Consider the following 27,545-nt stretch of genomic DNA (forward strand, 5'->3'; position numbering starts at 1 on the left):
TCCCTGGTAGGTGCGGAGATGGGGGCCCTGGTTAGTCCTGGTGTCTGACGTGGCCCCCTGGCTGCACCCTGCACCTCTGCTGGGTTCGCCTGCGTCTCCCAGGAGGCCTTGGAGCCCTTGAAGATAAAAGCCACGTCCAAGGCGCCAGCTGGGACTCCCTGAGCCATTGCTGCCTGGCACCGAGGCAAGATCACTGTGAAGACCTCAGATGCTCAGGCAGCTGCCACCGGCTTACCCTGGTGCGCACCTCTGCGTGCAGGGAGCAGAGGTCCGGCACTGCTGAAGAGCCCGGCGGGGTGGGGTGCATGGCCAGGCTGGGGGGAGGCAGGGCTCTGCCTGGCTGGCGGGTTCCTCCAAGGCCCGGTGTGGCGTCAGCTCAGGGCCTGGACAGAGCGAGGGGCCAAGGGCTGCAGCTAGCAGGGGAGCAGATCGGGGGGCCTTGGCAACACTCCCAGACCCAGACAGGACGCCGGGCAGGCTGACATAGGTCCGACACGCACCTAGAAAGCTGCACTAGGGCTGGGGCGGTGGGGAGGAGGCTGACACGGGGGCTCCCTGAGAGCTGCCAAGGACAGGAGGGGGGGAGGCTCCTCGGGCAGCGACAGCTCCGCCCACGGGTCCTGGGCACTTTCTTCTGCTAATGAACACCCCCGCAGAGCACAAGCTCACGTCACAGGCTTTCCCGTCTCACCGCTGCTGGTGTCTGGGTGGGGCAGGTGGAGGACAGGCATGACCAGGGAAGCCACAGTGCTCTGTCAGTATTTAATAAAGATAGAATTCAACAAGGACAACAACAAAGACAGGGATGAGGACAGGGACGCGGGGACGGCCAGCGGAGCTGCGCGTGGCTCAGGTCACAAAGTAGGACAGTTCCACAATGTCTGCTAAGGACCTGCGGTAGAACCTGCGGCACGTGGAGTCCGTGTCCTGGCTGAGGGCCTCCAAATCTGCGGCAGGACCACGGGTCAGGCTATGAGGCCAGCTGGGGCACTGGGGGGCCGGTGGGGACCCGGCCGTCCTCAGGACTGGCCTCCACAGCCGAGGCGCCTCCCACGGGGCCACAGGAGCCACTCACGGTTCTTAAGGATTTTCACATCGCTCTTCTTCAAGTAGAAGCAGAGGTCGGTGAAGTAGTCCTGCAGCATGCCCCCTGGCGGGCGTGGAGGGAGGCAGGTGGTGGGCATCCCTGGCCTGTGGTCCTGCCCACCTGCTGCTCCCAGAGCAGACCCTGGGGAGGAGAGGCTGGGCGTGCCCTGCGGAGGGAGGCCGGCCTGGTGGCCTGGTCAGTACCCACCGATGAACTTCATGGCTGCCACCTTCAGGTTGTTCTGCGAGCTGCCCAGGTAGGTGAAGGCTTGCATGAGGAACTGGTGGTAGCTGCCAAAGTTGCTCTCCACCTGGGAGAAGAGAGATGCTGGGACCAGCCTGGGGCACGCAGGGCACACGTGGTACCTGGCCTGTGACGCCTGGCATCCCTGGCAGGATTCCACCTGAGGCCCGGGGGAGCCCGGTGCACCACACCCTCCTCCGCACCCAGGGCTAGGGGCTGGGGAGGGCCAGTCCCAGCGGGGCTCAGGGTCAGGAAGGCCCTCAAACGTACAGCAGGAGGCCGGGCTCGGAAGGCCCATGGCTCACACTTAGCTGGAGCTCTTACACACACAGCGCTTCTTATTCCGGAGTGCTCACACTCTAATTAAGAGCCCCACACTTGACAGGGGCCCTCACGCTTAACAGAAGCACTCAGGACAGGAGCCCTCACATGTACAACTGAGCACTTACACGTAACTACCGCACTCACACTGATCGAGTACGGTACATCGCGGCTGCCCTGAGTGCCGGGCTGGCTGTCTAGGCCTAGGCTGGGGCTGACCCTCCTCAGCCCGAGGACACTGCAGACCGGCCAGCCTTGAGGCTGTGGAGGGCCGAGGAGGAGGAGGCACGCCAGTCCCGGGTTCTGGCAGAGACCAGAAGAAAGTGCTCTCCTCCAGCCGAGCTGGAGATGGTCTCCCGAGACACGGTATCTGGGCACAGGCCACATGAGGAGCAGGGTTTGCATTTAGTAGCAAACCTTCTAGGGGAACCTGGAGCCGAGCAGGTAACAGAAAGTCCACCCTGGTTGGCAGCAAGCCGACACCTGAGGGGGTCTCCCCAGGTGCAGCTCAGGCCCCAGAGCCCTGGGTCCACGGGGACAAGAGGGAGTCGAGTCAGCACAGCTAGACCCGCTCAGACCCTCCAGAGCTGCAGAGGGCGCCACTGAGCCACTGAGCCATCTGCAGAAGTGAGAACTCACAGCACATGGCAGGCCAGCCACGGGAAGGCAACGAACTTTAGGAGAGGGGACCAGACAATGCCAAGCCATCTATGTGGCCTCCTGGAGTGACACGGGGCTGACGAGGGCAGATGTGTGACTTCTGTGAGCCCGCTCTAGCTCTGCTCGCCCTTCTGTGCCCGTCACCTCCTCATCTGTGCCGTGGTCCCCCCGAGACTGTCGCCCAGATCTGCTCTGTGGACCTGGGTCCACGCCCGCTGTGCTGCCCTTTGCCAGGAGGCCTGTCGTGCGGCCGTGCCGCGGGGAGGGGACGCAGCGGGCGCACTGTCAGCAGCCAGGCCTCGTGGTGGCTGTGTAGCGCCCCTGCATGCCCTGTGGGAGCAGCACCTGCTCCTGCAGGGGGGGGGTTAGGTGGGCAGGCAGCCCCTTCCCCTTGGAAGGCAGCCCAGGCTGCCCCCATTCTCCAAGGCTTATCACGGGCAGCGGGGAACAGCTGCTCAGACGGTCCCCCCAGGACAAGCCATAGGCAGCAGATCCGGCTGCCCCAGGACTGAAACCCCCGTGCCAACCAGCTGCAACACAAGTGATTGTCCAGGGGCCCATCCCCGGCGTGCGAGGCCTCTGCCCGCGCGTCTGTGGAGACGTGACTGAGGTCAGGGAAGATTTTTTGGTGGGTTGAAGGCTGCTCCTGACCAGCTCGCCCTCACGCCCACACTGCTCCCCACAAAAGATCCCATGCCTCTTCCTGGTCTGCTGAGGCTCTGCTTCCTGCAAGAGGCCCCCTAGGCTGGCTCCTGTGCCTGGAGTCCTGCCTGCTCCAGCTCCAACCTTCGCCACACGCAGCCTGCTGGGGATGGCCCAGGCTGTGCTGTGCAGTCTCAATCAGGCAATTGCTCACCGGGCACATTCGTGCAAGAAGGGGAAGGGTGGCAGAGGCCTCAAGGCTCAGGGACAGCAGCCAGGCCGTGTCCTCCGGCTCACGGGCCCTGGAGGCCACAGGGGGATACGGTGTGACCCACCCAGCACAACGGGAGAGGTGTTTCCTGCCCACCCCTGTTTCTGGGCCTGGCGGTTCCTGGGGGCAGAGGCTCTGGCCCTGACCTCAGGCCTACGCTGGACCCCTGGGCCACGGCGTCTCCAGGGCCCTTCATGGAGGTCTTGAACACCATCCAGGCCCACTCTTCCCCACCCTTCACTTCAGAGGACGCGAGCCCCAGCACGGAAGGTGGTGCTTCCTCCTGAGGCTTGGGGTCACTTAGGACAGCCTGTCTTCCCACAGGGGCCCTGCAGAGAGGGTCGGGACAATCATGCACAACGACGCGACCACCTCCCAGCCCCTGCCCCCCCCCCCCGCCGCTGGGGGCAGGGCCCACACCTTACCATGTAGATGAAAATGTCGTTCTCAGCCCCCAGCCCTCGGCCCCATGCCAGCTTGCTGAACAGCTCCTTCCGGAACTCCCACTTCTGCACGATGGCACAGCGCAGGAGCGTGAGCTTGGACCTCTGGGACGCAGAGCGAGCCGGTCACGGGGGGCCTCCCGGCCTCCGCCCCTCGTCACACCCGCCCCGAGGAAGAGCCTCCTGCAGCGATGCTGCTCCGGGACGCCAGAGAGCTGAACCCCACTCCCCGAGCCCAGAGAGCTTCCGGAAGAGGCCGTGGTCATCGAGCTTCCCAGGCTGAGGAAGGCCAGCCCAAGCAACAAGGTGGAGCAAAGGCCACGAGGTGCTACTGGGATGCAGGAAGAAGGGCCTACTCGCTCTAGGTCTGAGGAAGGGGCTGGGCTTTGCGCAGCGGGGGTAGGGCCTGCGCAGACCCTTTGGCTGCTGGTGGTGATGCCCCACCTGGAACGGGGGGGCGGGGGGAGGGAGACAGGTCCTCAAGGCCAGGGGCACACAGAGCGGGCACTGTGGCCTGTGGGGGTGGCCCTGCCCGGTGCTGGGGAGGCAGAGGCGAGCTCAGGTCTCTGATCAGACGCGAGTACTCCTTACAGAGGTGGGACGGGTGCTCCAAGAGACGGGAGGGCACCACAGAGGCCTGACCCAGAAAGCTTGGGGTCCTTGTGACCCTGGGGTCCTGGCTGGGGTGGATTCTTTTGTGGGAAGGATGCACAATGTCCTCTGGGGGTGGGGCACCGGCAGGCGGAGTACCACCCGGTGTGCTGGAGTTGTCTACACCACTGTCGAAGGGGAGGCAAAAAGGCCTGGGTGCTGGCTCCAGGTGTGGAAGAGGGGCCGGGGTGCTCCAGGCTGTGGAGATTCCCAAGGCACTAGGGACCCTCCCATGGAGCAGTGGGGTAGGTGGGAGGAATGGGGGCAGGAGGGAGGTGGCTAGGGGACCACATAACCACAGGATCCTCTCCTTTTCTCCATCTGCCAGCTGGCCTTCAAGGGCCAGGCCCAGGTGAAGCCTCCAGGATGGCGGCCTCACGCTGGGCTCCACTCACAGGGCCGGGTCCTCCAGCCCCACCAGCAGATGGGTCCTACCCCAGCCGGGCTCCCCGGGCTGCCCCGTTGGGACTGGCACTGCTCACCATGACCACTCTGGGGGAGGAGTCCAGCAGGTGGAAGAGCAGGGGCACCAGGGCCTGCACGGCCAGGGCCTTGAGCGCCTGCTGACACTTGTGGCCACTGCTGTGGATGACGTCCCCAAACAGGAAGATGGCGCCTTCTCTCACCTCAGCCCTCTCCTAGGGGAGAGGGGCAGGCCTTCCACTCAGATCACCCGCGGGCGCCCCTCCGGCCCAGCACGGTCTCCCAGCCGCTGCCCTCCCCTTCCCCTGTCACTCCTGACCACACTGAGCCCTGTCTGCGGCCCAGGCCAGGCCCTTTCCCTGCCCCGCCACCCGGGTCCCCTCCTCTGGCTCCTGGCCTTCCCTCTCATCTTCTTCAGCTTCCTCCAGGCCTTCTTTGTCTTGGTTCTCCCTTGTTTCTCTACCAGTCCTCAAGCTGAGGGTGGCCACATCTCCACTCACGGAGAGACCCAGGCACCAGAGGCCATCCCCAGTCCCGGGCAGACCCGGGCACCGGGCTGTCTCCCTTTATGTAAGTGTCGGCTAACAATGCCTAGATCCTGAGATGGAGGGAAGGGTTGAGACCAGGGCCCAGAACCTCAGTCCAGGCCCTTGCTGGAGGAGGTGCTTCCCCTCGGTCTGGAGAAGGCCCCCACCCTCACGGAACCTCTCTTCTGCCTGTGCTAGGTTCCCAGCAGACTAGAAGACATAGGACCCATAGGACTGGGACGGTTACCCACACACCCCACCCAGCTTGCAGCCCTCCTCGGAATGGCAGACTTGAGCTGCTTGGGGCTAGGGCAGTGCCTGCCTCTCAGCCCCTCAGAGCCATACACACACACACACACACACACACACACACACACACACACACACACACACACCAGGCCCCCGCCCTCCCTCTCCCTTACCCCCCCCCACTTACATCCTCAAACAGGAGCAGCAGGTGCTGGGCCACCTTGAGGCTGAGGGCACCCACACCCTGCATGCCCAGGCGGCGCAGGAGATCGCCCAGGATCTGCATTAGGCCCAGGAGGTCCTTGGGATCGGGCTGCAGGAAGGCTTCTAGCAGCCCCATCAGCTGACTGCGGAGCAGGGTCACCTGCGGGGAACCGGTGACCGGTGTCAGCCAGCTGCCCCGAGGGAGACCCGAGCAGGCTCTGAGCCACAGCCCTGTCAGGCGCCCGCACCGCGCCGTATCTGTCTGACTTATCTGCCCTTCTCCAAGACAGAGGGGCCTGCAGCAGAAGAGGCTTGGGTCCCTGACCGAGGCCCGCCCGCGCCCGCACCCCTGAGCCACAAACTTATCTGGAAGAGGCCAAGCCTGCAGCCTCCTCTCAGCCCAGGGAATGTGTCCTGGGACAGACTGCATGAGGAGGCCTAGAAGGGCAGAAGGACCAGGCCTGTGTGGTCGGATGAGGGGTTCCTACCTGGAAGGAGGCCAGGGGACTGGACTCAGAACCCCCCAGTCTGAGCCATGCTGGGGTCCTCCAAACGCTGCCACCTTCCAGGCAGGCAGGGTCACTCGGGGGCGGTGGTGGGCGTCTTCCCCAGCCCCCCACCCCTCGCTCGCCTTCTTAGGGTGCATCAGGGTGCTGCTGAGTCCGCTCAGGCTCGAGGCCCGCACCCACTTGTTGGGGTTGTTGAGGCCCAGGCTCAGGGAGCTGCTGATGGTCTTGCGGGACGTGTGCTGGGAGATGTCTGGGCTGTTGAGAAACTGAGCGGGGGGTGGGCTCTGTCACCCCTCTGGTCCTCCACGCAGCCGGGGAGTTCGACGTGGGTGGAGTTACACACAGGCACTTTCAGACAGCAGAGCCGACTGGGCTTCGAGGGCGAACGGGGCGGGGCGGGGAGTCTGCCCGCTGGCCTTCCTGAGGATGGAGGGTACCACAAGGAGCAGGGCGGGGTGGGACTGACCTCCGTGATGATGAGGATGGCTACAACATTGTCCCGCTCCTCCACGCTCTTCAGGAAGATGACTGCCTGACCCAGGACAGCCTTGACCTCACAGTTATATTGGGTCATAGTCCTGTCAGAGGGAAGAGGCAAGCCCTGCCCCTAAGATTCCGTTCTCGGGCTAGGCTCAGCCCCAAGCCCTGGCCCTACAGCTGTCTAGGACTCAGGGTTGGGGGGATGGGGGGGGGTGGGAAGCTCCATCAGAGCCTGGGCTGCCAACCCTCCCAGCTGCCCCTAGGCAGAGACCACACACTTAGGGCTTACCTGGCCAGCAGGGTCACGCCCTCTGTGTAAGTCTCCACGTGCTCAAAGAGCTCCCAGCCTTGGAGCAGCTTGATGTGGGCAAACACCTCCCAGTAGTGGGTGGTCCAAAACAGGCCCTTCAGTGCTTCTAGGCAGGTCCTGGGTGGGGCAGGCAGAGAGGAGTGCAGTCCTGGGCCTGGATGAGCTACTGCCCCTAGCTCCCTTGGATTCTTAGCAGCTGCCAGGTGCTGTTTCCGCTGCCACCACCCCGCCACCCCTGTGGAACAGTGCCCCCTTCCCTGGGTCTCTAGCACCTAGTGGGCCTCTGCTGGTGGGCGTGCGGGCAGAGCACACAGCTCACCTGCAGGGCCCGAGGGGCCTGGCCTCCAAGATGTCTTCCTCGTAGTCTGAGATGCCCTCCACAAATCCCAGCTCGAACAAATAGTGAAGCTGTGTGAGTAGGCCCAGGAGAATCCCAGCAAAGGCCCAGCGGACAGTCTCCCTGTACTCCTGGGTGTAGAGGAGCTCATAAATGGTTCCCAGAGCCTGCAGCGGGTTACAGAGCAGGGCCCACAAGTCCAGGGAGCCTGGGAGCAGTGGCCTGACAGCCACTGGGTCCCAAGGCCTGCTGCTTTCACCCGGCACCCTGGGGCTCCACACCACTTCTGGACAGACGTGTCTGGCCACACCCTGCAGCAGCTCAGAGGCAGCTCAGGACCAGATCTCGGTTCCAGGCTTGGGCCCCGACCTCCTGACTTTGCAGAGACTTCAAACTCTGCCTGGCCTTCATACCACCCCGGCTTGGTTCCCACTGCATCAGGTGTGCTTCCTACGTGGGCGTCTTTTCCAGAGCCCTCTCCCAGGTGCAGCACCCCAATCCCACTGGCTCCCTGACTCAGAGCAGAGCTGTGACTGGCGGCTGGGGGCCCTGGCTCCCTGACTCAGGACAGAGCTGTGATTGGTGGCTGGGTCCTGGCTCCCTGACTCAGGACAGAGCTGTGATTGGTGGCTGGGTCTCTTGGCTCCCTGACTCAGGACAGAGCTGTGATTGGTGGCTGGGTCCCCTGGCTCCCTGACTCAGGACGGAGCTGTGATTGGTGGCTGGGTCCTGGCTCCCTGACTCAGGACAGAGCTGTGATTGGCGGCTGGGCCCCTGGCTCCCTGACTCAGAGCAGAGCTGTGATTGGTGGCTGGGTCTCCTGGCTGCCTGACTCAGGACAGAGCTGTGATTGGTGACTGGGTCCCCTGGCTCCCTGACTCAGGACAGAGCTGTGATTGGTGGCTGGGTCTCCTGGCTGCCTGACTCAGGACAGAGCTGTGATTGGTGACTGGGTCCCCTGGCTCCCTGACTCAGGACAGAGCTGTGATTGGTGGCTGGGTCTCCTGGCTGCCTGACTCAGGACAGAGCTGTGATTGGTGGCTGGGTCCTGGCTGCCTGACTCAGGACAGAGCTGTGATTGGTGGCTGGGCCCCTGGCTCTCTGACTCAGGACAGAGCTGTGATTGGTGGCTGGGTCTCCTGGCTGCCTGACTCAGGACAGAGCTGTGATTGGTGGCTGGGCCCCTGGCTCCCTGACTCAGGACAGAGCTGTGATTGGTGGTTGGGTCTCCTGGCTCCCTGACTCAGGACAGAGCTGTGATTGGCGGCTGGGTCCTGGCTGCCTGACTCAGGACAGAGCTGTGATTGGCGGCTGGGTCCTGGCTCCCTGACTCAGGACAGAGCTGTGATTGGCGGCTGGGTCCTGGCTGCCTGACTCAGGACAGAGCTGTGATTGGCGGCTGGGTCCTGGCTGCCTGACTCAGGACAGAGCTGTGATTGGCGGCTGGGTCCTGGCTGCCTGACTCAGGACAGAGCTGTGATTGGCGGCTGGGCCCTGGCTCATTCCCTGAACCGCTCCACAGGCAGTTCTCATGCCCTGCCAGCCCCCTGCACCCCAATGGTTGGTTTTTGCAGCAGAATCCTCTTTTTAAAGGGCAGCATTCACCAGATCGCTCTTTCTGGAAGCCTGGGTACTGGCCATGGCTTGGCTGACCATGCTGGCGGGCACTGGCTGCCTTTACTTCCCAAGTCTTCCCGGTGGCCGCTCTGAGGTCGGTCTCCACCCTCCCTTCAAGTCTTCCATGGACTCTCACCACCCCTTGTCTGTTTTCTTTTTTTCTTTTTTGGCTGGTAGTGGGGCTTGAACTCTGGGCTTGGGCGCTGTCCCTGCGCTCTTCAGCTCAAGGCGAGCACTCTACCACTTCAACCCCAGTACCACTTCTGGTTTTCTAGTGGTTTATTGGAGATAAGAGTCTCACAGACTTTCCTGCCCAGGCTGGCTTTGAATTGTGATCCTCAGATCTCAGCCTCCTGAGTAGCTAGGATTACAGGCTCACGTGAGCCGTGGCGCCGGCTCGTCTGTTTGCCTTTCCCTACACTTGGTCCTGAGGCAGGCCACACGTGGCAGTGCCTGATCATCACAACAGTCTCAGGAGGGCTGCCAAGGCTCTGCTCTTTCCAGCATGTTCCTGCTTCCTTTCCCTACTCTGCCACAGCACACCCTGGAGGACAAGTGCCAGTGGCCGTGGGAAGGCCCAGAATCAAGAGGCTGGGCCCAGCCGTGGACAGCCCAGGCACCTGGTGGGCTCACGGGCACAGCTCACAGCAAGGTGTAGGGCCCTGCTTCATGGATGGCCACAGTCCACCCGCAACTCTGAAGGCACAAACCGTAGCAGGGAGCCTGAGGACTGGGTCTAGCAGTGAACATGGGGTTATCCTGGGATCCCAACACCGAGGCTGAAGGGTCAGTGGCACCTGTGTGAGGCTCTGCTCACCAGCAGGGAGATGAGCTGGACCTGGTGAGAGGTCCGGACATGCTCCATGGGGGGCCGAAGCTTCAGCTTCATGTAGAGGAGGGTGATGACCTTGCGGGCTAACTGGTACTGGGCAGCCAGGGCCTTCCACAGGGACAGGAGCCGCCTGGGGGGACAAGCATTGGCCAGCACCGGTTGAGCTGGGTGCGCCACTGGGGGAGCCCTCCGGGGACCAGAAGCAGTGGCCCCAAGCTGGGGCGTGGCCTGTGCCCAGGGCATGGCCAGCCCGGGCACGCCGGCCGATGTGGCCGGGCCTCTGCTGTGGTCTCGGGAGCAGCCCCGGACCAGAGCCCGGCCCTGCTCAGCTCAGCACGGTTGGCTTTGCCTGTGGTTCTCCCATGCTCCCACTCTCCACCCCCACCTCTTCCCAGGCTCCTGGGGGTGGCCGCGGCCCGCCCTCCACAGCCCGCCTCCTCTGGGAAGTGAGGGGGTGCCCCTCAGACAGCCCGAGGAGCAGAGAGGGGCCCGGAAAAGCCAGGACCCTCACCCCGTGACCACATCCCGGCATGTCTCAGTGCCAAGTGTGCACACACGGAGCACAGCTGGGGCCGGGGCTGCCTTCCTGACCAGCCCGTGGGCAGTGCCCCGGCTGGCCCTCAGCCACGGGCTGTGGGGGCCTCCTTGTCCATAGACTCCGCTTGGCAAACCCCGCGGTGCCCGGTGAGCCTCGGGCGCGGGCACGGACCACGTCCTGTCCTCACAACGCAGCTGACCTCTGGCTCTACCGCCTGCTGTCCTCGGGCACATTTCCATGGTGAAGTCCCCTTCTCGAGTACTCCTGGCCCTCGGAGGCTGCCCCCGCCCGCATGAGCGCCTCCCGGGTCCCGTGGGAGTGGGAGGCCCGGGGAAGGCGGGGGGGGGGGAGGTACCTCTCTGAGGGGTGGCACAGGGACAGAATCACTTCGACCACCTCCTGGGTGTGCTGCAGGCCCAGGTCCAGCACCGCCTTCATCATGGTCTGCTGGATGCTCTTGAACTGGATGCTGGGTAGCTCCCGGAACAGGCCGTGCAGAATCTCCGCCACCTGGGCGGGGCGGGCAGAGCAAGGCCTCAGACGGCCCCGTGGGGACCTGCCAGCCCAGATGAGCCCCGAGAGCGCCTCACCCCACCCCTGTTCCCGGGGCAGGGTGGTTGGCTTTCCCCGCACTGCCTGCAGGGAGGTTCATCTGATTGGGCACAGGGGTCCTGCCCACCCCGGGGGGTGGGGGGGTCTGGGCCCCGGCCTCACCTGCTCAGTCCGGATGCTAGGTGTGCTGAAGATCAGCTGGAGGAGCTTGGACGCCAGGTCGCAGCGCAGCTGGCTTTGGCCACAGAGGCTCTGCAGCAATGTGAGGACCAGCTGGGTGTGCTGGGCCACAGTCAGGCCCTCCTCCAGGGCCTGGGGGGAGGGCGGGGCGGGGGGAGGCCTCCGGTCAGCTGCTGTGCAGGCCAGGCACCAGAGACAATATCAAAATGGCATGGAGACCACTTGCACCCATGTGAATGCCGTGACACAGACTTGGGGCCCCAGCCGGCCCTGGCCCAGCCCTTTCCTTCTGCTTGACTGCTGAACGGCTGCAGTGAGTCTCGGGCCCACGGTTGTCCCTTCTGTGGGTTTGGAAAAATTGGCCTTGCCTGGGAGGTTAGTGGTGCATCACACACACACATACACACACACACACACACATACACACACACACACACACACACACACACACACACACACACACACACACACACCTGTGCTTAGCCAGAGGATTCAGGGATTACGTGCCCTGTCTTCTTTTCCCTCACCTGCTCCCCCACCCCACCCTGAGAACTCGCCCTTGGTGATCATGAGCCCGGATGCCTGCTCGCAGGCTCAGCCTGGAGCGGTCTCAGGACTCAGTTGCACAGAGCTGCCATGGTTCTGGTCATAGCCTGCTCTGGGAGCAGCAGGACCTCCAGCTTGAGGGACCCTCACTTGGAACTGAGGCCTAGGAAGGTAGACTGACCTACCCCGGACCACCCAGGAGTTAGGGGGCAGAACATGGACTAAAACCCAGCCCCTCACTTCCTGAGAAGGAAGCATAGAGAGACTTGGCCAGGAGAGGCCGGAGGAAGCCGAGTGTCCAGCTGGCCTGGAGTGAGGGCGGGGCTCCAGCAGAGTGGAATGACCTGCCACACTGGACCACAGAGGGAGGCCTGGGAGGCTCCGGGGAGAGGCTCAGGCCCAGGTCGGTCCAGGCAGATGCTACGAGAGGAGGAGTGGACTTGAGAGCGTTTTGTGTGGAAGGAACAGTGGCCTGGGCCCCGGGCTGGCCTCATCCATCTGTTCCCTCCACAGCGCACAGGAGACCCCTGGACACACCTTACGGGGGCCTCGGGAAGAAGGGACCAGGCGGGCCCGGCAGCCTGGGGGCCCACCTTGGCCGTGTGGGAGAGCTTCACCTCCCAGTCTTTGGAGGCCTTGGCTTCAAAGTTCTTCATTTTATTCCAGTGTGACAAATCCACCGACACCCCTGCAGGAGACATGCGCTCAAGAGAGGGGCTGGCTGAGGAGGTGGTGCCCATCCCACGCACTGGTACCCCGACTCACTGGCCAGGAGTGGAGTCTGCAGCGCCTGGGGGGGCGGGGGGGCGTGGAGGGCCCAGCCCAGCCCCGTGCGAAGCTCACCCTTTTGCTGAGCCATGAGCTGCAGGAGCAGGAAGACGCACTGGTGGGCATGGTAGTGGGTGCACTCATCCCTGTCTCTCCACAGCAAGGTCAGCAGGCCGATCTGGTGGCCCAGTATGGAAGGCATGGCTTCTCCCTGAGGGCGGAGGCAGATGGGGAATGCTTGCTGCAATCCAGTCCCAAGGGAACCCATCATGGAGAGGCTGCCCCATCCCTCCCCTTCCCCGTCCCTGCCCTGGTCCAGAGCACCCCCCCCAGAGCACCCCCCCAGGCCTGCCCACCGCCCAGGGCAATGCTGTCTGCCACAGCCGGGCGTTGGCCCCGCACTTCCTGAATGGGCGGGTTCTGGGGTGTCACGACAGCACCTCAGCTCCACACCCCCCCGGGCTGCCGACAGTCCCTTCCTTGGTGGCCGGGGGGCATCTCTCTGTGGAGCTGTACGTCCTTCCTGCTGGACGTCTGGGCTTCTCCCAGCGTGGGGCCAGAATGAATAAAACCATTCTGAATATTCTTTTTCTGGACACAGATGTTCAGTGCTCTTGAGTAAATAGTTGAGAAGTGGGATTGAGGGTAAGTGGCTTTGAAACTTCCAGAGAAACTTCTGGAAGTTCTGCTGAGTGGTTTGGATATCCTCTACTTCTACAACTGTGAGTGACGCCACCTGCTCCTGGCACTGCGCTGCCAGTCTGTGATTTTACCCGGTCCGGGGCGAGCAGCGTCTCGAGAGCTCTCGCTTCCTCGGTGACAGATCCTGCCGGGCATGAGCGTGAGCGTTCCCATGCTTCTCAACATTTCCTCCTTGCAGCTTGCCAGGTTTTGAGCTGTGTCTCGCTGTGGTAGGACTTAGTACGTCTTCCAGAGGCAAGGCTCTGCGGGCTGTCCGAGTGCACAGGGGCCGGAACGGCCACTTCGTCTGGAGTTTATTCCTGGTCACCCTCAAGTTTGGAAGAAGGCCGGTCTTCCTCCCAATCCTTCTGCCTTCATTTCCCAAGTGCTGAGATTACAGGCATGTGCCATCACACCTGGCTCTCTCTAGGGTGTGAGTAGAGCCCAAGGCTTGCTTCCAGAACAAGCTGGGCTTGTTCCAGCGTCTCCCGCTGGGAGGCCACGCCTTTGTGTGTGGGGGGGGTCCGCAGACTGTGTTGCTGGGGACCTGTATCCCGACCCCTCCTTTCCTGCTGGTCCATGTCCCCCGCCGTGTCCAGTTTGGTCCTCTGCACCGCTGACTTCCCATCCTCTCTCAGCCCACTCTCCTCAGTGACCTTCCTCTCTCCAGGCAGACACAGGGCCACCTACATCCTTCAAGTCTCTGTTCCTGGCTCACTGCTGCCTTCACCGGGACCCCCCCGAGCCCCGCTGCAGCCTCAGCCCCAGGCCCAGGCCTCCCGGAACAGACCGTGTCTTCCATGTGCACGGAACAAGGGGTGGCAACAGTGCCCCATGCTCCTGGGAGGGCCCCAGAGCATGGGCCCATCCCTCTGCCCACCCCACCAGATGCCCCCGGGGCTGCGGGGTGCCAAGGACTCACTCCGAACTTCATGGACCCCACCACGTGCTGCAGGAGCAGGAAGATGGACTGCACGGCCCGCTTGACCTCGTGGGTCATTTCTGACTCCAGCCAGTGCTCCATGTGCTGCAGGGGGGCAGGGCGGGGCCTGAGGATGGTGCCCAGCTCTGGCTCAGCCTGGATGCGTGGTGGCCCCCACATCAGCCCACGCTGCAGCTTCCGCTCCTGGCTGCCTCACACACTCGGGCTGTCTGAGGTGGAGGAGCATCTCTCTCACACACACACACACACACACACACACACACACACACACACACACACACACACACACTGATCCCAGGCCCCCAGGCTGGCTAGGAGCGTCTCTCTCTCTCTCTCTCTCTCTCTCTCTCTCTCTCTCTCTCACACACACACACACACACACACACACACACACACACACACACACACACACACACACACACACTGATCCCAGGCCCCTAGGCCGGCCCTAATCACCGTCATTGGCTCCCATTTCACCTCGCTCACGGCCCAGGGCACACTGTGTTTCGGCACTCAGCGGTGGGGCCATGGCCAGCCAGATGCCAACGTCCCTGCCCCACCCCACCCAGGCCAGGGCACTCGGCCACTACTCACCTCTGCATCTCCGTGTCTCTGACTCTGCTCATCGCTTTGTTCCTGTCTCTGTGTTTCCTGTTTCTCTCCTTGACCTTTTCTGTCTCTGTCTCTGTAACTCTGTCCTCAGGTCTCGGGGCCTCTGTCTTTGGGTTTCTGTCTTTGTGTCTCTATGTCTCTCTCCTACCTGTGTCGCTGTCCCTTTGCATCTCTGTCTCTGTTTCTCTGTCCTATCTGTGTCTCCGTGGCTTTATCTCCCTGTATCTCTGCATCTCTGTCTCTGTTTCTTTGTGTCTCTGTCTCTATGTGTCTCTGTCTGTGTCTCTCAGTCTCCTTGTCTCCATCTCTCTGTATCTCTGTCTCTATCTCAAGAGTCTGTCTCTCTGTTCCTGTATCTCTCAGCCTCTGTGCCTCTGTCTTTGTCTCTGTGTCTCTGTTTCTGTATCTCTCTGTAACCTTGTCTCTGTGTCTCTGTTCCTGTATCTCTCAGCCTCTTTGTCTCTGTGTCTCTGTTTCTGTATCTCTCTGTAGCCCTGTCTCTGTGTCTCTGACTGCATCTCACCTGCAGGAGGAAGCAGACCTCATCCATGCTTGGGTTCTCGGAAACGAAGTTCTGGAGCAGCAGATCAAGGGCGCGCTCTGTCTTCTTATACAGCGCCTAGTGGGGGACATGGGCTGAGAGGAGTCCATCGGGGGGCCCAGCCCGGGGCTGCGGCTCTGCAGGCGTCCACCGCAGGAGACGCAAGTCCTACCTCCAGACCGCAGGGAGCACCCCGATGGGAGGGAGGCGGTGACACAGGGCAGAGGGCGACCCTGGCTGCCCCCTCTCCCTGCTCGCCTCCCTCCTGCCTCCCCCCTACCTGAGGAAGGGCAGCTGCCCTTCCTCAGCCACCTGTGCCCCCCCTCCTCCTCCTCAGCCACCTGTGCCCCCCTCCTCCTCCTCCTCAGCCACCTGTGCCCCCCTCCCCCTCCTCCTCAGCCACCTGTGCCCCCCTCCCCCTCCTCCTCAGCCACCTGTGCCCCCCTCCCCCTCCTCCTCAGCCACCTGTGCCCCCCTCCCCCTCCTCCTCAGCCACCTGTGCCCCCCTCCCCCTCCTCCTCAGCCACCTGTGCCCCCCTCCTCCTCCTCCTCAGCCACCTGTGCCCCCCTCCCCCTCCTCCTCAGCCACCTGTGCCCCCCTCCCCCTCCTCCTCAGCCACCTGTGCCCCCCTCCCCCTCCTCCTCAGCCACCTGTGCCCCCCTCCCCCTCCTCCTCAGCCACCTGTGCCCCCCTCCTCCTCCTCCTCAGCCACTTGTGCCCCCCTCCTCCTCCTCCTCAGCCACCTGTGCCCCCCTCCTCCTCCTCCTCCTGACCCTGGGGTCCTCCGAGCCCAGCACCCCAGCGGTGACCCGGTCTGCTGCCTCCCTGCAGCACAGGGCTGGGGGCCGCCTGGGGTGGGTGGGGGGCAGTAGGGGAGTGGGTTATTTCCTCCCATTCACTCATGACTCAGTGAGCCATGACTGCCAACCACCTCCCTGCCTGGTGCTTCTGGAGCTGCCCAGCCAGCCTGCAGGAGCCAGGGCCTGGGTGTGCTCCCCTGCCGTGAGGCCCACGGCCACTGCGCTGCCATCAGAAGCCACGGCTCCCTCCTCTCCTGCGCTGGTCACTTCCTAAGCAGATGCTGTGCCCCACAGCGGGGAGGGGAGGGGCGCGGGGACGGTGGACGCCAGGCCTGCTCCCGCCCGGACCTGTCCCAGACCCCTACCCCAGACCCCTGCCCCGGACCCCCGTCCTGGACCCCTGCCCCAGACCCCTGCCCCGGACCCCCGCCCCAGACCCCCGCCCCGGACCCCCGCCCCGGACCCCCGCCCCGGACCCCCACCCCGGACCCCCGCCCCAGACCCCCGCCCCGGACCCCCGCCCCGGACCCCCACCCCGGACCCCCACCGCAGCCAGAGAAGGCATCAAGCTAGAAATAAGATACAAAAAGCCAGTTCCCATGCGGTTGGCTGCCACCTCCCTCGTGAGCACGTGGAGCGGGCTGCCTGAGACCTCTGCCCCCTCCTCAGCTCCTTCCTCCTTCCAGGGAGCTGCGATCACCCGGGCACTTCCACGCATCTACCTGGACAGCCCAGCAGGAGGGCCGGAGATCGGCTCCCCCAGGGCCTGCTCCATCCTCTGGGCCTGGAGCCTGGACGCTGCAGGCTCTGCAACCCTGGGCCCCAGAAGCACACTTCTTGCTTGGCTCTGCCTTCCTTCACTGAACAGAACCTGGCAGCCCCTGGAGGCTGTACCCCATCGCTCCTGGAGGCTGTGACCTGTACCCCATCACTCCTGTGTCCTGTACCCCATCACTCCTGCGTCCTGTACCCCATCACTCCTGGAGGCTGTGGCCTGTACCCCATCACTCCTGTGACCTGTACCCCATCACTCCTGTGTCCTGTACCCCATCACTCCTGGAGGCTGCGTCCTGTACCCCATCACTCCTGGAGGCTGCGTCCTGTACCCCATCACTCCTGGAGGCTGCGTCCTGTACCCTGACACCCCCCACCCCGCAGCTCTTCACATGCTCCTCTCTCTGCAGTGCAGGGCCGGCCTGAACCCCCAACCCGGGGCATGGGGGGAAGGCTGGGGGAGCTGCAGGTGGGAGGTCTCACCATGACGTCGGGGGCGGGCTCCAGCGGGGGCAGGCTACTCCGCAGTGCCTCCGGCGGGGGCAGCGAGTACACGCTCCGCAGGCACATCTGCAGGACCCGGGACTTCACCACGGGCTTGAGGCTGGGCCGCAGGTTGCTGTGAGACCCAGGAGAGAGTGGAGGCTGCTGGGGGCCTGTGGGGTGGGCGGCTGGTGTGGGGCGGCTGCCGTGGACACAGCTAGCAGGGTTGGAACCGGGGTGTGGGCTCGCCGGGGTGTGTGTGGGCTGGGGGAGGCCGGGCACAGGCCGCAGCAAGCCAGCCCTGCGCTCAGCTCCCTTCCCCGTTCCCTGGCCCTTGATTGTGAGAAGCCAGGGGCTGTTGTGGGGGCAAAGAGGTCTGCACCAGTGTCAGGACTCGAGGGCCCAAGATCGGGGTCTGCAGTGTAACAATGGGGAGGCCCCGGCATGTGAGTGGGACCAGGGCCCCGTCCGCACCCTCCTGGGTAGAATGTGCCAGCCTCAGTCCACCCAGCATTCTCTCTCTGTTCATGGTGCCACCCCAGTCCCCGGCGCACCCCCTCCCCATGGCACCCCCGAACGCCTGGCCTGCTCTGTGGCACAGATCACATTACCTCAGCCCCACGATGACCAGGATGATCTTCTGCCGGAGGAGGGTGGCCAGAAAGTTGGGCTCCTTCTGGAGCATGCTCTGGGAGGGCAGAGGAGGCAGGATGGCAGTGGCGTCACACCTGCTCCTCACCGGCCGGCCCGGGACGCCCCCCACCTGCTCCTCACCAGCCAGCCCGGGACGCCCCCCACCTGCTCCTCACCAGCCAGCCCGGGACGCCCCCCACCTGCTCCTCACCAGCCAGCCCGGGACGCCCCCCACCTGCTCCTCACCAGCCAGCCCGGGACGCCCCCCACCTGCTCCTCACCGGCCGGCCAGGGACGCCCCCCACCTGCTCCTCACCAGCCAGCCCAGGATGCCCCCCCACCTGCTCCTCACCGGCAGGCCCGGGATGCCCCACACCTGCTCCTCACCAGCCAGCCCGGGACGCCCCCCATCTGGCCCCTCACCGGCTGGCCCGGGACGCCCCACATCTGGCCCCTCACCAGCCAGCCCGGGACGCCCCTCACCAGGAGACAGTGGATGAGCTCCGGTGTCTGTGTGAACTTGTAGTTCTGGGCGCCATACTCGCGCCTCAGGGCTCGGGTGAGCAGGATGGCCGCAGTGAGGAAGCTGGCATTCAGAACCTCATCCTGTGCGGGCCCGGGGCCAACAGGACTGTCAGCGGTGCGGTCGGCCGGCCTTGGACCCCCCGCCACACGGGGCCACACGGGGCCACATGGGGCCGGGTGGCAGGCCGCCCCCCAGGGACGCCCCATGCCGCTCAGAACAGAGTGGAGGGGTTCACATCCCCGGCCCACCTCTGCCAGCTCTCTCCCTGGGACCTCCCACCACCGGGGCAGCAGCGCCAGTCAGGCACACATCTGCCCAGAGCCGGGTCAGAGCAGAGCGGGGGAGGGGAGGGGAGCAGAGCCGGGCTCGGGAGGGGTGGGGTGTGGCTCACGCAGGGGCTGCAGGAGAAGTAGTACACCATCCGGGACGCGATGTTGTCCACCCAGGGCAGGATCTGCTCCCTGGCGTGCGTGGCCATCTGCCCGTAGCACAGCAAGGAGGTGCTGCTCACCCACTTCCAGCGCAGGTCCGGCTGCTGCGGGCCAGGGGCTGGAGCTGGAGCTGGGCCTGGGCACTGATGCCTGGCAGCCCTGCTCCCAGCACGCACCCGCCGCCTGCCCCGCAGCTTTGGGATGGCTGCCAGCTGTGCTGTGGTCCCTGGCTGGACACAGCCTCCCCCTCCAGGGAGCCCCCCCCCACCAGGCAGGCCTCTGTGTGCAGGACCAGGATCTTGTGGGTGCTCTTTCCAGCGGGGCTGCAGGGGCGGGGGCTGGGCAGGAAGACGGAGCTTTTCAACACATGGGGCCAGGTTCAGGAAGAGAAACTGAGGTCCAGAACAGAGGCTGCACTGGAAGTGGGGGTGGCCGTGTGGCCCAGAGCCTCTACCTGGCGGTGGCCCCAGACCTCTCTCAGGCTCTGAGACAGGACTTGCGGGAAGCCAGAGAGGGTGCAGCCTCCGCCCTGAGCCCACAAACTGTCCTCCTGGGGTGGTGGGCAGAAGGCCCGAGCCACCACTGAGCACTGGAGGCTGAGCCCTCCCTGCAGGGCCTGGCTCCCCAGGCCTCTCTACCTGGCTCTCTTCCGGCGTGACCACCGACCTCAGGAACCTGGTGCGGCCTAGGTGCTCCAGCAGGGCCCACACCTCCTTCAGGTGCCTGGCGGAGGCCAGGCCCACGGCCAGCGCAATGCCCTGTGGGCAGAGGACCCCGTGAGCCCCAGGTGGCCGTCCTGTCTGCCCAGTCTGGAGGGGTCAGCTCCTCACTCAACGGCAGCCCTGTGAGCGTGGCGTGGCGTCTCCACGTGGTGAGGGTGGGCGGGGGGGGGGCACAGGGCAGAGTCCGGGGCACCAACCCACCTCGCGCTGGCTGGAGGGCTGGTGGGACAGCTCCAAGAGACAGGCCAGGTGGTGCTCCACCCGCTCCGAGGACGCACACTCCCGCAGGATCAGCCCGTACAGGCGGAAGAGGAAAGCCTGGGCGGGAGGGACCGGGGCTGGGAGGTGGCTGTCCCAGGAGCCTGAGCCCTGCGGCAGCTGCAGCAGGTTGGGCCCAGGCCCGGCACCCTCGGCGCCTGAGCCCAGAGGCCGGTGTACTGCCCAAGGGCTCGGGCCACAGGACAGGGGCCCCTACGCACCCCAAAGTTCACCTGAGGGCCACCCGTGCCTGGGGTCTCCTCACTGGGCCGCGTCTGCGAAGTCCCCTTCCTCGGGGTCTCTAGGCAACAGAGGGATGGCCTCGGGCAGCCATGCTGGGCACTGACCTTCTCCTCGGACTTCTTGGGGTCCAGGCCCAGGAACTCCAGGAACTTGTGCACGCTGCTGTCAAACACCGACACCTGCTTTTCTGGGTTCTGTAGGCAGAGCTCAGGTCAGGCCCCTGCCTGCCCCCCTCCTCTACACCACCAGTGAAGGACAGGGCCCAGGATGACCAGGGACCACAGAACGAGGAGAGGCGAGGGGTTTCATCCCCAATGAGTCTGAGGCCGCGCCCGCCTCTGCGGTCTGCAGCAGACCTCCTCCCCTCCCCCCAGGGCAGAGGTGGACTCCTACCAGAGCCAGCTAGCCCTGGACCCCGCTCCCGGCCCCCTGCCCCCCATGCCAGCTTTCCTCGCCTCTTCTCTGAGACCTGGTTCTCAGGTCCCCGAGCTCAGTGAGCGTGCTCCACTGTCTCCCTCCAGGAGCACCGGCCCTGCTGTGAGTCCTCCCTCTGACACCCCCAGTTCAAAGGATCAGGCACTGCTAGTGTGTATGTGGGGGGGGGGCACGGGCTAGCTCAGACCACCAGAAACAATCTCTGCAGAGACCTGAAGAGGGCCAGGGCAGCCGGCCCCCGGCGGCACCGTGACCCCTCATGTGGAATGAGGTCTCGCCACCCTCCACGCCCGTGCCCGGCTCTCCCTGACCTGGGGGGTGGGGGGCGCCTGGGGATGAACTAGACACCCTCCTGTGTGGGAGGGGGTCTCAGGAGGGCTGGGCCCCGGCCCTCCTCAAGTGCGCCCACCGGGCAGCAAGCTGACCGCCCTGGCCTGCCACCCTGGCCCCCGCCCCACCTGGCTGTGTTCGTCCAGACAGCGGCAGATGGTCTCCAGCGCCAGGCTCTGCTCCATGGCCATCATCGTCCTGATCCTGCCCAGCAACGTGCCCTCCCAGGGGGGGCGCTGGCTCCACAACTCCTCCGCCAGCCCCACGTCTGAGTTGTCTGTGGAGGGCCCAAAGGTCCCTGTGACCCAGAGAAGCTGGCTGCTGGAGCCCCAGGCACGCCCGGTTCTCTCTCCGCAGGGCCCCCATTTAGGCCTGTGGAAAGTACTTTCTTTTGTTGTTGTTGTCGTTGTTGTTAGGTGGTACTGAGGAATCAAACCCAGGGTCTCAGGCATGCTGGGTGAGCACTCTGCCACTAAGCCACCTTCCCAGCCCTGGAAAGTGCTTTTCTGAAACTATATTTGGAGGAAAATGAAAGCAGAGGAGACTGCAGAGAGCTGTCAGACCAGGCGCCGCCGACGCCCGGCGACCCGCTCGGAGTGGCTTAGAGTGCAGCCAGCTCACCAGGGCACAGAGCTTGGAATGAGCCATGAGCCACAACCAGACCTGGACCTTCAGGCCCGTGAGGAAACCACATGCCCACAGAGCAGCGGAAGGCCAGCGGAAGGGCAGCCCCTAGACCCTGCGCTAACCGGGTCACTGCCCAGCCATCACCAGGAAACAGTGACACTGCAGGGGCAGCCTCACACTGCAGAGCTGCAGGGGCGCTGTGGTCCTGACCGCCAGTCCCCAGGAGCAAATGGCTGCCTAAATAAGAAACAAAAGGACTGATACATTCACCACTCGTGAGCAGCATGAACTTCTGGGGACCCCAACCATCAGTAGCCAGTGGAAACTCAAAAACAGTTCATAAGTCTGTGACGAGGCGTTCTGAATAACAGATGGAAGCCTCTGGGCCAGTCAGCAAGGGACGTCTACCACATCTCAGGCACCAGCCAGGACGCCCTACTAGCTGACAGGCAAATGCAAGATGGCAGACCAGCGCTCTATCAGAAAAGAAATGAGCCGGACGCCGGTGGCTCACAGCTGTCATCCCAGCTACTCAGGAGGCTGAGATCTGAGGATCACAGTTCACAGCCAGCCCAGGCAACAAACTCTGAGACTCTTATCTCCAATAAACCACTAGAAAACCAGAAGTGGCGCTGTGGCTCAAGCGGTAGAGAGCTCACTCGCCTTGAGCTGAAGAGCTGGAGGACAGCGCCCCGGCCCAGAGTTCAAGCCCCACAACTGACAAAAAGAAAAAGAAAAGAAAGAAATGCACAGGCGAACAGATTTTGTCTCCTCCGTCAGTGACCTGGCAGGGACGAGGTGGGCGGGGCCGTGAGTGGGTGGGAGAATTCTGAAGCATCCTTCAGCAAGCAAATGCCAAGGTGTTGATTAAACCCTGACATGCTGTCCCCAGGCTCTAACCCCTCGCTAGTGGCTGCAGGCCCTGAGAGGTGAAAGGATCCTGGTCAGTCCAGGTCTGATGGCATCATGGTATGATGGCATCCTTGGGAGGTGGAGGAGACTGGGTAAAGCAGGTCACTGAGCGATGGCTTTAAAGGGCACACGCTGTCCCAGACCCCTTCCCTCTCTCCTCTCCCCTCTTCTCCCTTCCCTCTCCCCTCTCCCTTCTCTGCTTCCTGGTTGGCATGGTAGTTTGCCACTGTCTGCCTTGGTGTTTCCACAAGTGAGGGAGCCAGCCCACCATGGACTGAAACAATGAACCAAATAAACCTTTCCTCTTTTGCCTTTTTTTCTAGTCCTAGAGCTTGAACTCAGGGCCTGGGTGCTGTCCCTAGGCTTCTTTTGCTCAAAGCTAGCCGTAGCTCCACTTCTGGCACTTTGGTAGTTAATTACCGGTAAGAGGCTCAGGCTCATGGACTTTCCTGCCTGGGCTGGCTTTGAACTATGATCCTCAGATCTCAGCCTCTTGGGTCAGGCACCCACATGGCCTCATCGCTGGCCACCTTCACTGTCAGAGAGTACTCTGGGGTCCTTGCCTGGCCCTGGCTTGACCCTGAGCACTGCCGGGGGCTGAGGGGTACCACTGCTACCATTCTAATGGTGTGGCGCCCACCCTGCTCCTGTGCTGGAGCCTGGAGGCTGTGTAATCAGGACAAGTCCCCTTCATCGCGTCTGCCTTCACTCAGTCACTGAATCCCACTGGGCATCTCTCTGCCAGGTCCTGGGGCACTGAAGGCTTCCAGCATCTACAACATGGAGGCCAGGACCTGAATGGACCTGGGTGGACCTGGGTGGACCTGGATGGAGCAAGATGGACCCAGATGGATCTGGATGGATCCAGATGGACCTAGGTGGACCTGGATGGACTTGGATGGATCTGGATGGTCCTGGATGGACCTGGAAGGACCAAGATGGACCCAGGTAGACCAAGATGGATCTGGAGGGAGCTGGGTGGACCTGGATGGACCCAGATGGACCCGGATGGACCCAGATGAGCCTGGATGAGCCTGGATGGACGTGGGTGGATGTGGGTGGACCTGGGTGGATCTGGGTGGACCTGGATAGATTCAGGTGGACCCAGATGGACCCGGATGGACCTAAGTGGACCAATCCCCCTGCACCATGTAGGCACTAGCAGATGACCATGGACAAAATTCCCCAGCCCTCCCCCCCCCTCCCCCCCCAGTCCCCAGCTCCCCCCACCACTCACCAAGCTCCAGCTCTTGCTCCTCCCTGGGAGAGAGGCGGGTGGATCTCCAGGCGGGCATGTGGAAGCCATCGCTGGGCGGGCCCAACATGGAGTGCTCCACCTCCTGGGAGGGCAGGACCTGGCAGATGTGGGGCTCTCAGGTGTCTCACCCTGCCTGGACCAGGGCCTGGCCCTGAGGACCCCTCAGACACCTCAGCTGGACATGTGGCAGCCCCAGGAGCCGAGTTAGGCAAGGCCGGAGGCCACTGGGCCCAAAGAGGGCCATTTGGAAAGAGAAGGCTGATGTGAGCTGAGAAAGCTGCTGGGCTAGGAGGCGGGGACCCAGCCACAGACACCCCAGCACACCCCACCGCGCCCCTGCCTGTCCCAGGCTCTTCCACTTCAAATATCCTCTCTCCATCCTAGCACAGCCAGGTACTGGCCGGAAGCTGGCCTCCAGTGACTCCGCCCCTTATACCCTTCCCCCCCTGTTCCCGGAGGCTCCCAGGGAAAGGGCCACAGCCAGTTCCTCAGCCCCTGCCTCTTCCCCAATGACCAGCCATTATCCCCCCAAGGCCCTGCCCCAGGACAGCCTCAGCCCCTCCTCTTCTGACCCAGCCACAGCTCCGAGCCTGCCAGGGTCTTGCCCTTCCCTGTCAGCAGGCACGCCCTTGTCTTGTTCTTTAGCTCTTGATAGAGGGAACTGTAGATCCCTCCCCAATGATTCAGCTACACTGTTTCTGGAACATTCCTTTCTTGCCTCCCAGATCACCCTTCACCGCCTCATCTCCCTAGTCTGTCCTCCACGCTGTGACCTTGCCCCTCAGCCTGTGCTTTGTACCTCGTCTCCGGGGTGTTCTCGGTGGGTCTGGTAAGCTGTGCGCTCTGGAGGGCAGCGAAGAGGCCAGTGCTAGGCCTGTGGTGCAGCAGCCGCGGGCAGTGACACCAATTTGGTCAGACAAAGATTTGTATCACTCAAAGGCAGCTGGAAAATGACCTCCAAGCTAATCAAAGAGCCAAATGAGATAGATGTGTGATGCACTGGTACAGATGCCTTCAGAGATGGCACAAATGGCAGCCGGCGCTGGAGAGGGGAAACACCTCCAAGGGGGCCCGCGCCCCCCCCCCCCAGGGCACAGCCCACGTGACGAGTCGGCCCTGCTCCAAGGAGTTTAATTATGGGAAAAACTAGAAAGCCTGAAAATTCACTATCCCAAGATCCTTCCCAGGTTTAAAATAGTCACACAGGAGACAAAAAGCCAAGTGGGTTCTCTGAGCATAGAAATCTTGTTTCTGGAGACGATTTGCTGACATGGAAATTGCTAGATCTGAGGAGAATGAAGAGTTGTATGATTCTAATTTAAAACCCACAGCTTTCTCTGAGCATGGGAATTCTAGATTTTCTTTTTTGAATCCTTTTGGAAATTTTCCAACATGTCTACAGTAAGCAAGGCTTAATTTTATCAAGGCAAAAAATCTATTTAAAACGCAAAAGGATGCGAGGCTTAAAAAGGCCAGACAAGCTGGGTGCCAGTGGCTCACGCCTGTGAGCTAAGCGGCTGAGATGTGAGGATCAGGATTCAAAGCCAGCCCAGGCAGAAAGTCAGCAAGACTTACCTCCAACAACCAAAAAGCTGAAAGTGGAGCTATGGACCAAATGGTAGAGCACCAGCCTTGAGCAAAGTTCAGGGATAGTGCCCAGCCCTTGAATTCAAGCCCCAGGACTGGCATGTGTGTGCATGTATGCACGTGCATGCATGCACACACACACATGGGCTAGGCAAGAAAAAAGACTCATATTACCTTCCGCTCTGGGAAGAGCCCTGCACACTCTGTCCGGCCTGGTGGCCGTGGGCAGTCTGCAGAAAAGCAGGAGGATCAGGCCTTCTGGCAGGCGTGCCCAGCTAGTGGAAGCAGGGAAGGGAGGCCCTGGCTGCGCGCCCCTCAGCCATGGCAGACTGGCTGAGGGCTTTGTGTTATCTGTAGCTGATCCAAGATCCAAAGAGGCTAGACCGAGCCAAGCACGAGGGGTGCGTCCTGGGCCCCCCAAGCAGCAGCCTGATGGGGACAGAGGCACAAGAAGCTCTGCGGGGAGCCTGGCCAGTGAGCGCCCACCCCGCTGCCCCAGGAGCACTTTCCAGGGCTCTCTCACTACCACCGAACTTCTCAAAATAGGCTGCCCCTGAACGGACCAAGGACAGGGGCAAAGCAGGCAGGAAGGACAGGACCTGTGCCCCTCAGCTTAGACATGCTGAGGAGGGAAGGGAGGCGCAGGGGGACTCCGGGTGGCAGTGTAGGTGGTGTCCCCAGGGATGCTTTGCCCCCGCCTGCTATTGAGGGAGCACCGCGAAGGGACCTGAGCCCCACTGGGGCCGGTCCTCGGGCAGGGGCAGGCGTGGAGGGACCCTGCAGGGCCCAATGCTTCCCACAGTGGGACGTGCACAGGGCCGGGGGCAGGCGCCCCCCCCCAAAGCCAGACCTCCCGGCAGTCAGTTGCTGTCCCCAGGGCTCAGTGGGGATTATGTCCTGAGAAAGCCTGTCTAGAAGCCCCAGGAGACTTGAGCGAGCTGTCCCAACAGCCGCGCTCCCCAGGCCCCTGGGAATTCCATCCCCAACTGACGCTGCTTACGGCAGTTGGAGGAACTCTTACAGGCAGCGGCACGGGCCGCAGGGCGGCTGTTCCCCAGGTGGCTCTTCTCACATGCTGGCTGAACACCGGGCATTTGCAGTCCTCCAGAATAGCCCGTCCCGATGCCCACCGAGAGCACAGTGTTCCCGAGAAGGCCCGTGCCCACCTGAGGAGCCAGACCTGCCGCTGAGCCCCAGACTGGCCTGGCGGGCACACTCAAACTGCCTGGAGCTGTTAGGACAGACTGTGCTGCCTGTGGACCTGCAGTGCAGACCAGCCAAGCTGAGCCATGCGTGGCAGAGATGTGGCCCTCAGTCCCCTCATGCACGGGAGACAGCCTGGACGGTGACTGGGCAAGCTGGAGACGGAAAGGTCAGCCATGCACAGGATCCCACCGGCCCCCGGCTGCCCCTGCCATGGGACTGCAGGAGAGAGCCTCGGCCTGCGACATGGCCGGCTTGGGGAGGAGGGGGTGTCCCTGTGCTTCAGAGCCCTGTTCGAATGCTGCAGACGTTCATTCATGACCAGCTCTCATCTGCTGGCTTTCTAGGTGTTTTCTTGCTTGCCAGACCCCCCCCCCTTACACACCACACACCAAGAGCTCGGCTGGGGCAGGGTCTCGTAGGAAGGCAGATGGGCCAAGCTATGGCTCTTCTTATCTCCAAGCAGAGAAAAGCCAGGGTCGGTGAACTGGATAAGCCCAGACGCAGAGCTGTCCCCGGAGAGCAAGGCCAGCCCCTTCCCTGGCCAAGGCTGGGCCAGGCCGGGGCTGGTGGAGGGGTCCCAGAAGAAGAAGTCACTGTGAAGGCTGGGAGCATGGAACGGCCCCTCAAGAGGGCCATTGGTGGGGTCTCTACTCCCCCAATATCATCCTCCAAGAAACAGGCCCAGGGTCTGAAGAGGACTGGTGTCTGGGAGTTGAGGGCTTGGGCCCTAAGGAAGGCCTAACAGGAGGACCTGGGCAGCTGGAGTCACTACCCCAGCTCAGCGCAAGGGGCCTCCACCCTTGGTGTACTCTAAGGTAATTATGACCTCTACAGAGCGAGATAAGGCATCGAGGCACGGTTAAAGGTGACCAAAAATGTTTTTATTTACACTATTTACACCAGAAAGGAGGCCTGTGACTTCCTTGTCCTGGGCTGGATACCCAGAACCAAGAGCAGCCTCAACCACAAACCTCCAAGCCTCCAGTAGGCAACCCTGACCTTTATTAGTTGGTCTTCAAACCTCCAAACCTCAGACCTCCAAAGCTCCAAAGCTCCAAGCGCCAAGGGGAAGGCTTTTCCTTCTCTTCCCTTCCTCCTCCTCTGCAGCCTCTCCACTCTCCACAGGCCTGCCCTGCTCTGCCCCAGGAGACA

The 27,545-nt window shown here is 63.0% G+C and overlaps 1 protein-coding gene across 5 annotated transcripts; it reads right to left on the reverse strand.

Moving 5' to 3' along the window:
- Nucleotides 1-757: 757 nt before the first annotated feature.
- Nucleotides 758-26,121, reverse strand: LOC138829537 (maestro heat-like repeat family member 5). Of its 5 annotated transcripts, none has more exons than XM_070025882.1 (29): nucleotides 26,038-26,116; nucleotides 25,362-25,616; nucleotides 24,400-24,562; nucleotides 23,580-23,697; nucleotides 20,932-21,080; nucleotides 20,143-20,232; nucleotides 19,739-19,855; nucleotides 19,454-19,573; nucleotides 18,776-18,919; nucleotides 18,342-18,464; nucleotides 17,837-17,913; nucleotides 17,226-17,361; nucleotides 15,150-15,245; nucleotides 13,994-14,098; nucleotides 12,466-12,601; nucleotides 12,216-12,310; nucleotides 11,059-11,208; nucleotides 10,700-10,854; nucleotides 9,792-9,936; nucleotides 7,340-7,524; nucleotides 7,000-7,137; nucleotides 6,697-6,808; nucleotides 6,353-6,496; nucleotides 5,705-5,881; nucleotides 4,801-4,956; nucleotides 3,650-3,772; nucleotides 1,295-1,397; nucleotides 1,076-1,150; nucleotides 758-947 (listed from the first exon to the last, which is right to left on the reverse strand). In XM_070025882.1, exons 4-29 carry the CDS (start codon nucleotides 23,665-23,667, stop codon nucleotides 850-852), a joined length of 3,237 nt encoding a protein of 1,078 aa, XP_069881983.1. In that variant the 5' UTR covers nucleotides 23,668-23,697; nucleotides 24,400-24,562; nucleotides 25,362-25,616; nucleotides 26,038-26,116; the 3' UTR covers nucleotides 758-849. The 5 variants fall into 5 exon arrangements, with proteins under 5 accessions (XP_069881983.1, XP_069881984.1, XP_069881985.1 ...); XM_070025883.1 differs by having other exon boundaries at nucleotides 25,362-25,417; nucleotides 26,038-26,110; XM_070025884.1 differs by lacking the exon at nucleotides 25,362-25,616 and having other exon boundaries at nucleotides 26,038-26,121.
- Nucleotides 26,122-27,545: the final 1,424 nt, after the last annotated feature.

The sequence above is a fragment of the Dipodomys merriami genome, unplaced genomic scaffold (assembly GCF_024711535.1).
Source record: "Dipodomys merriami isolate MVZ:Mamm:240054 unplaced genomic scaffold, mDipMer1.0.p SCAF_174, whole genome shotgun sequence".
Lineage (NCBI taxonomy): Eukaryota > Metazoa > Chordata > Mammalia > Rodentia > Heteromyidae > Dipodomys > Dipodomys merriami.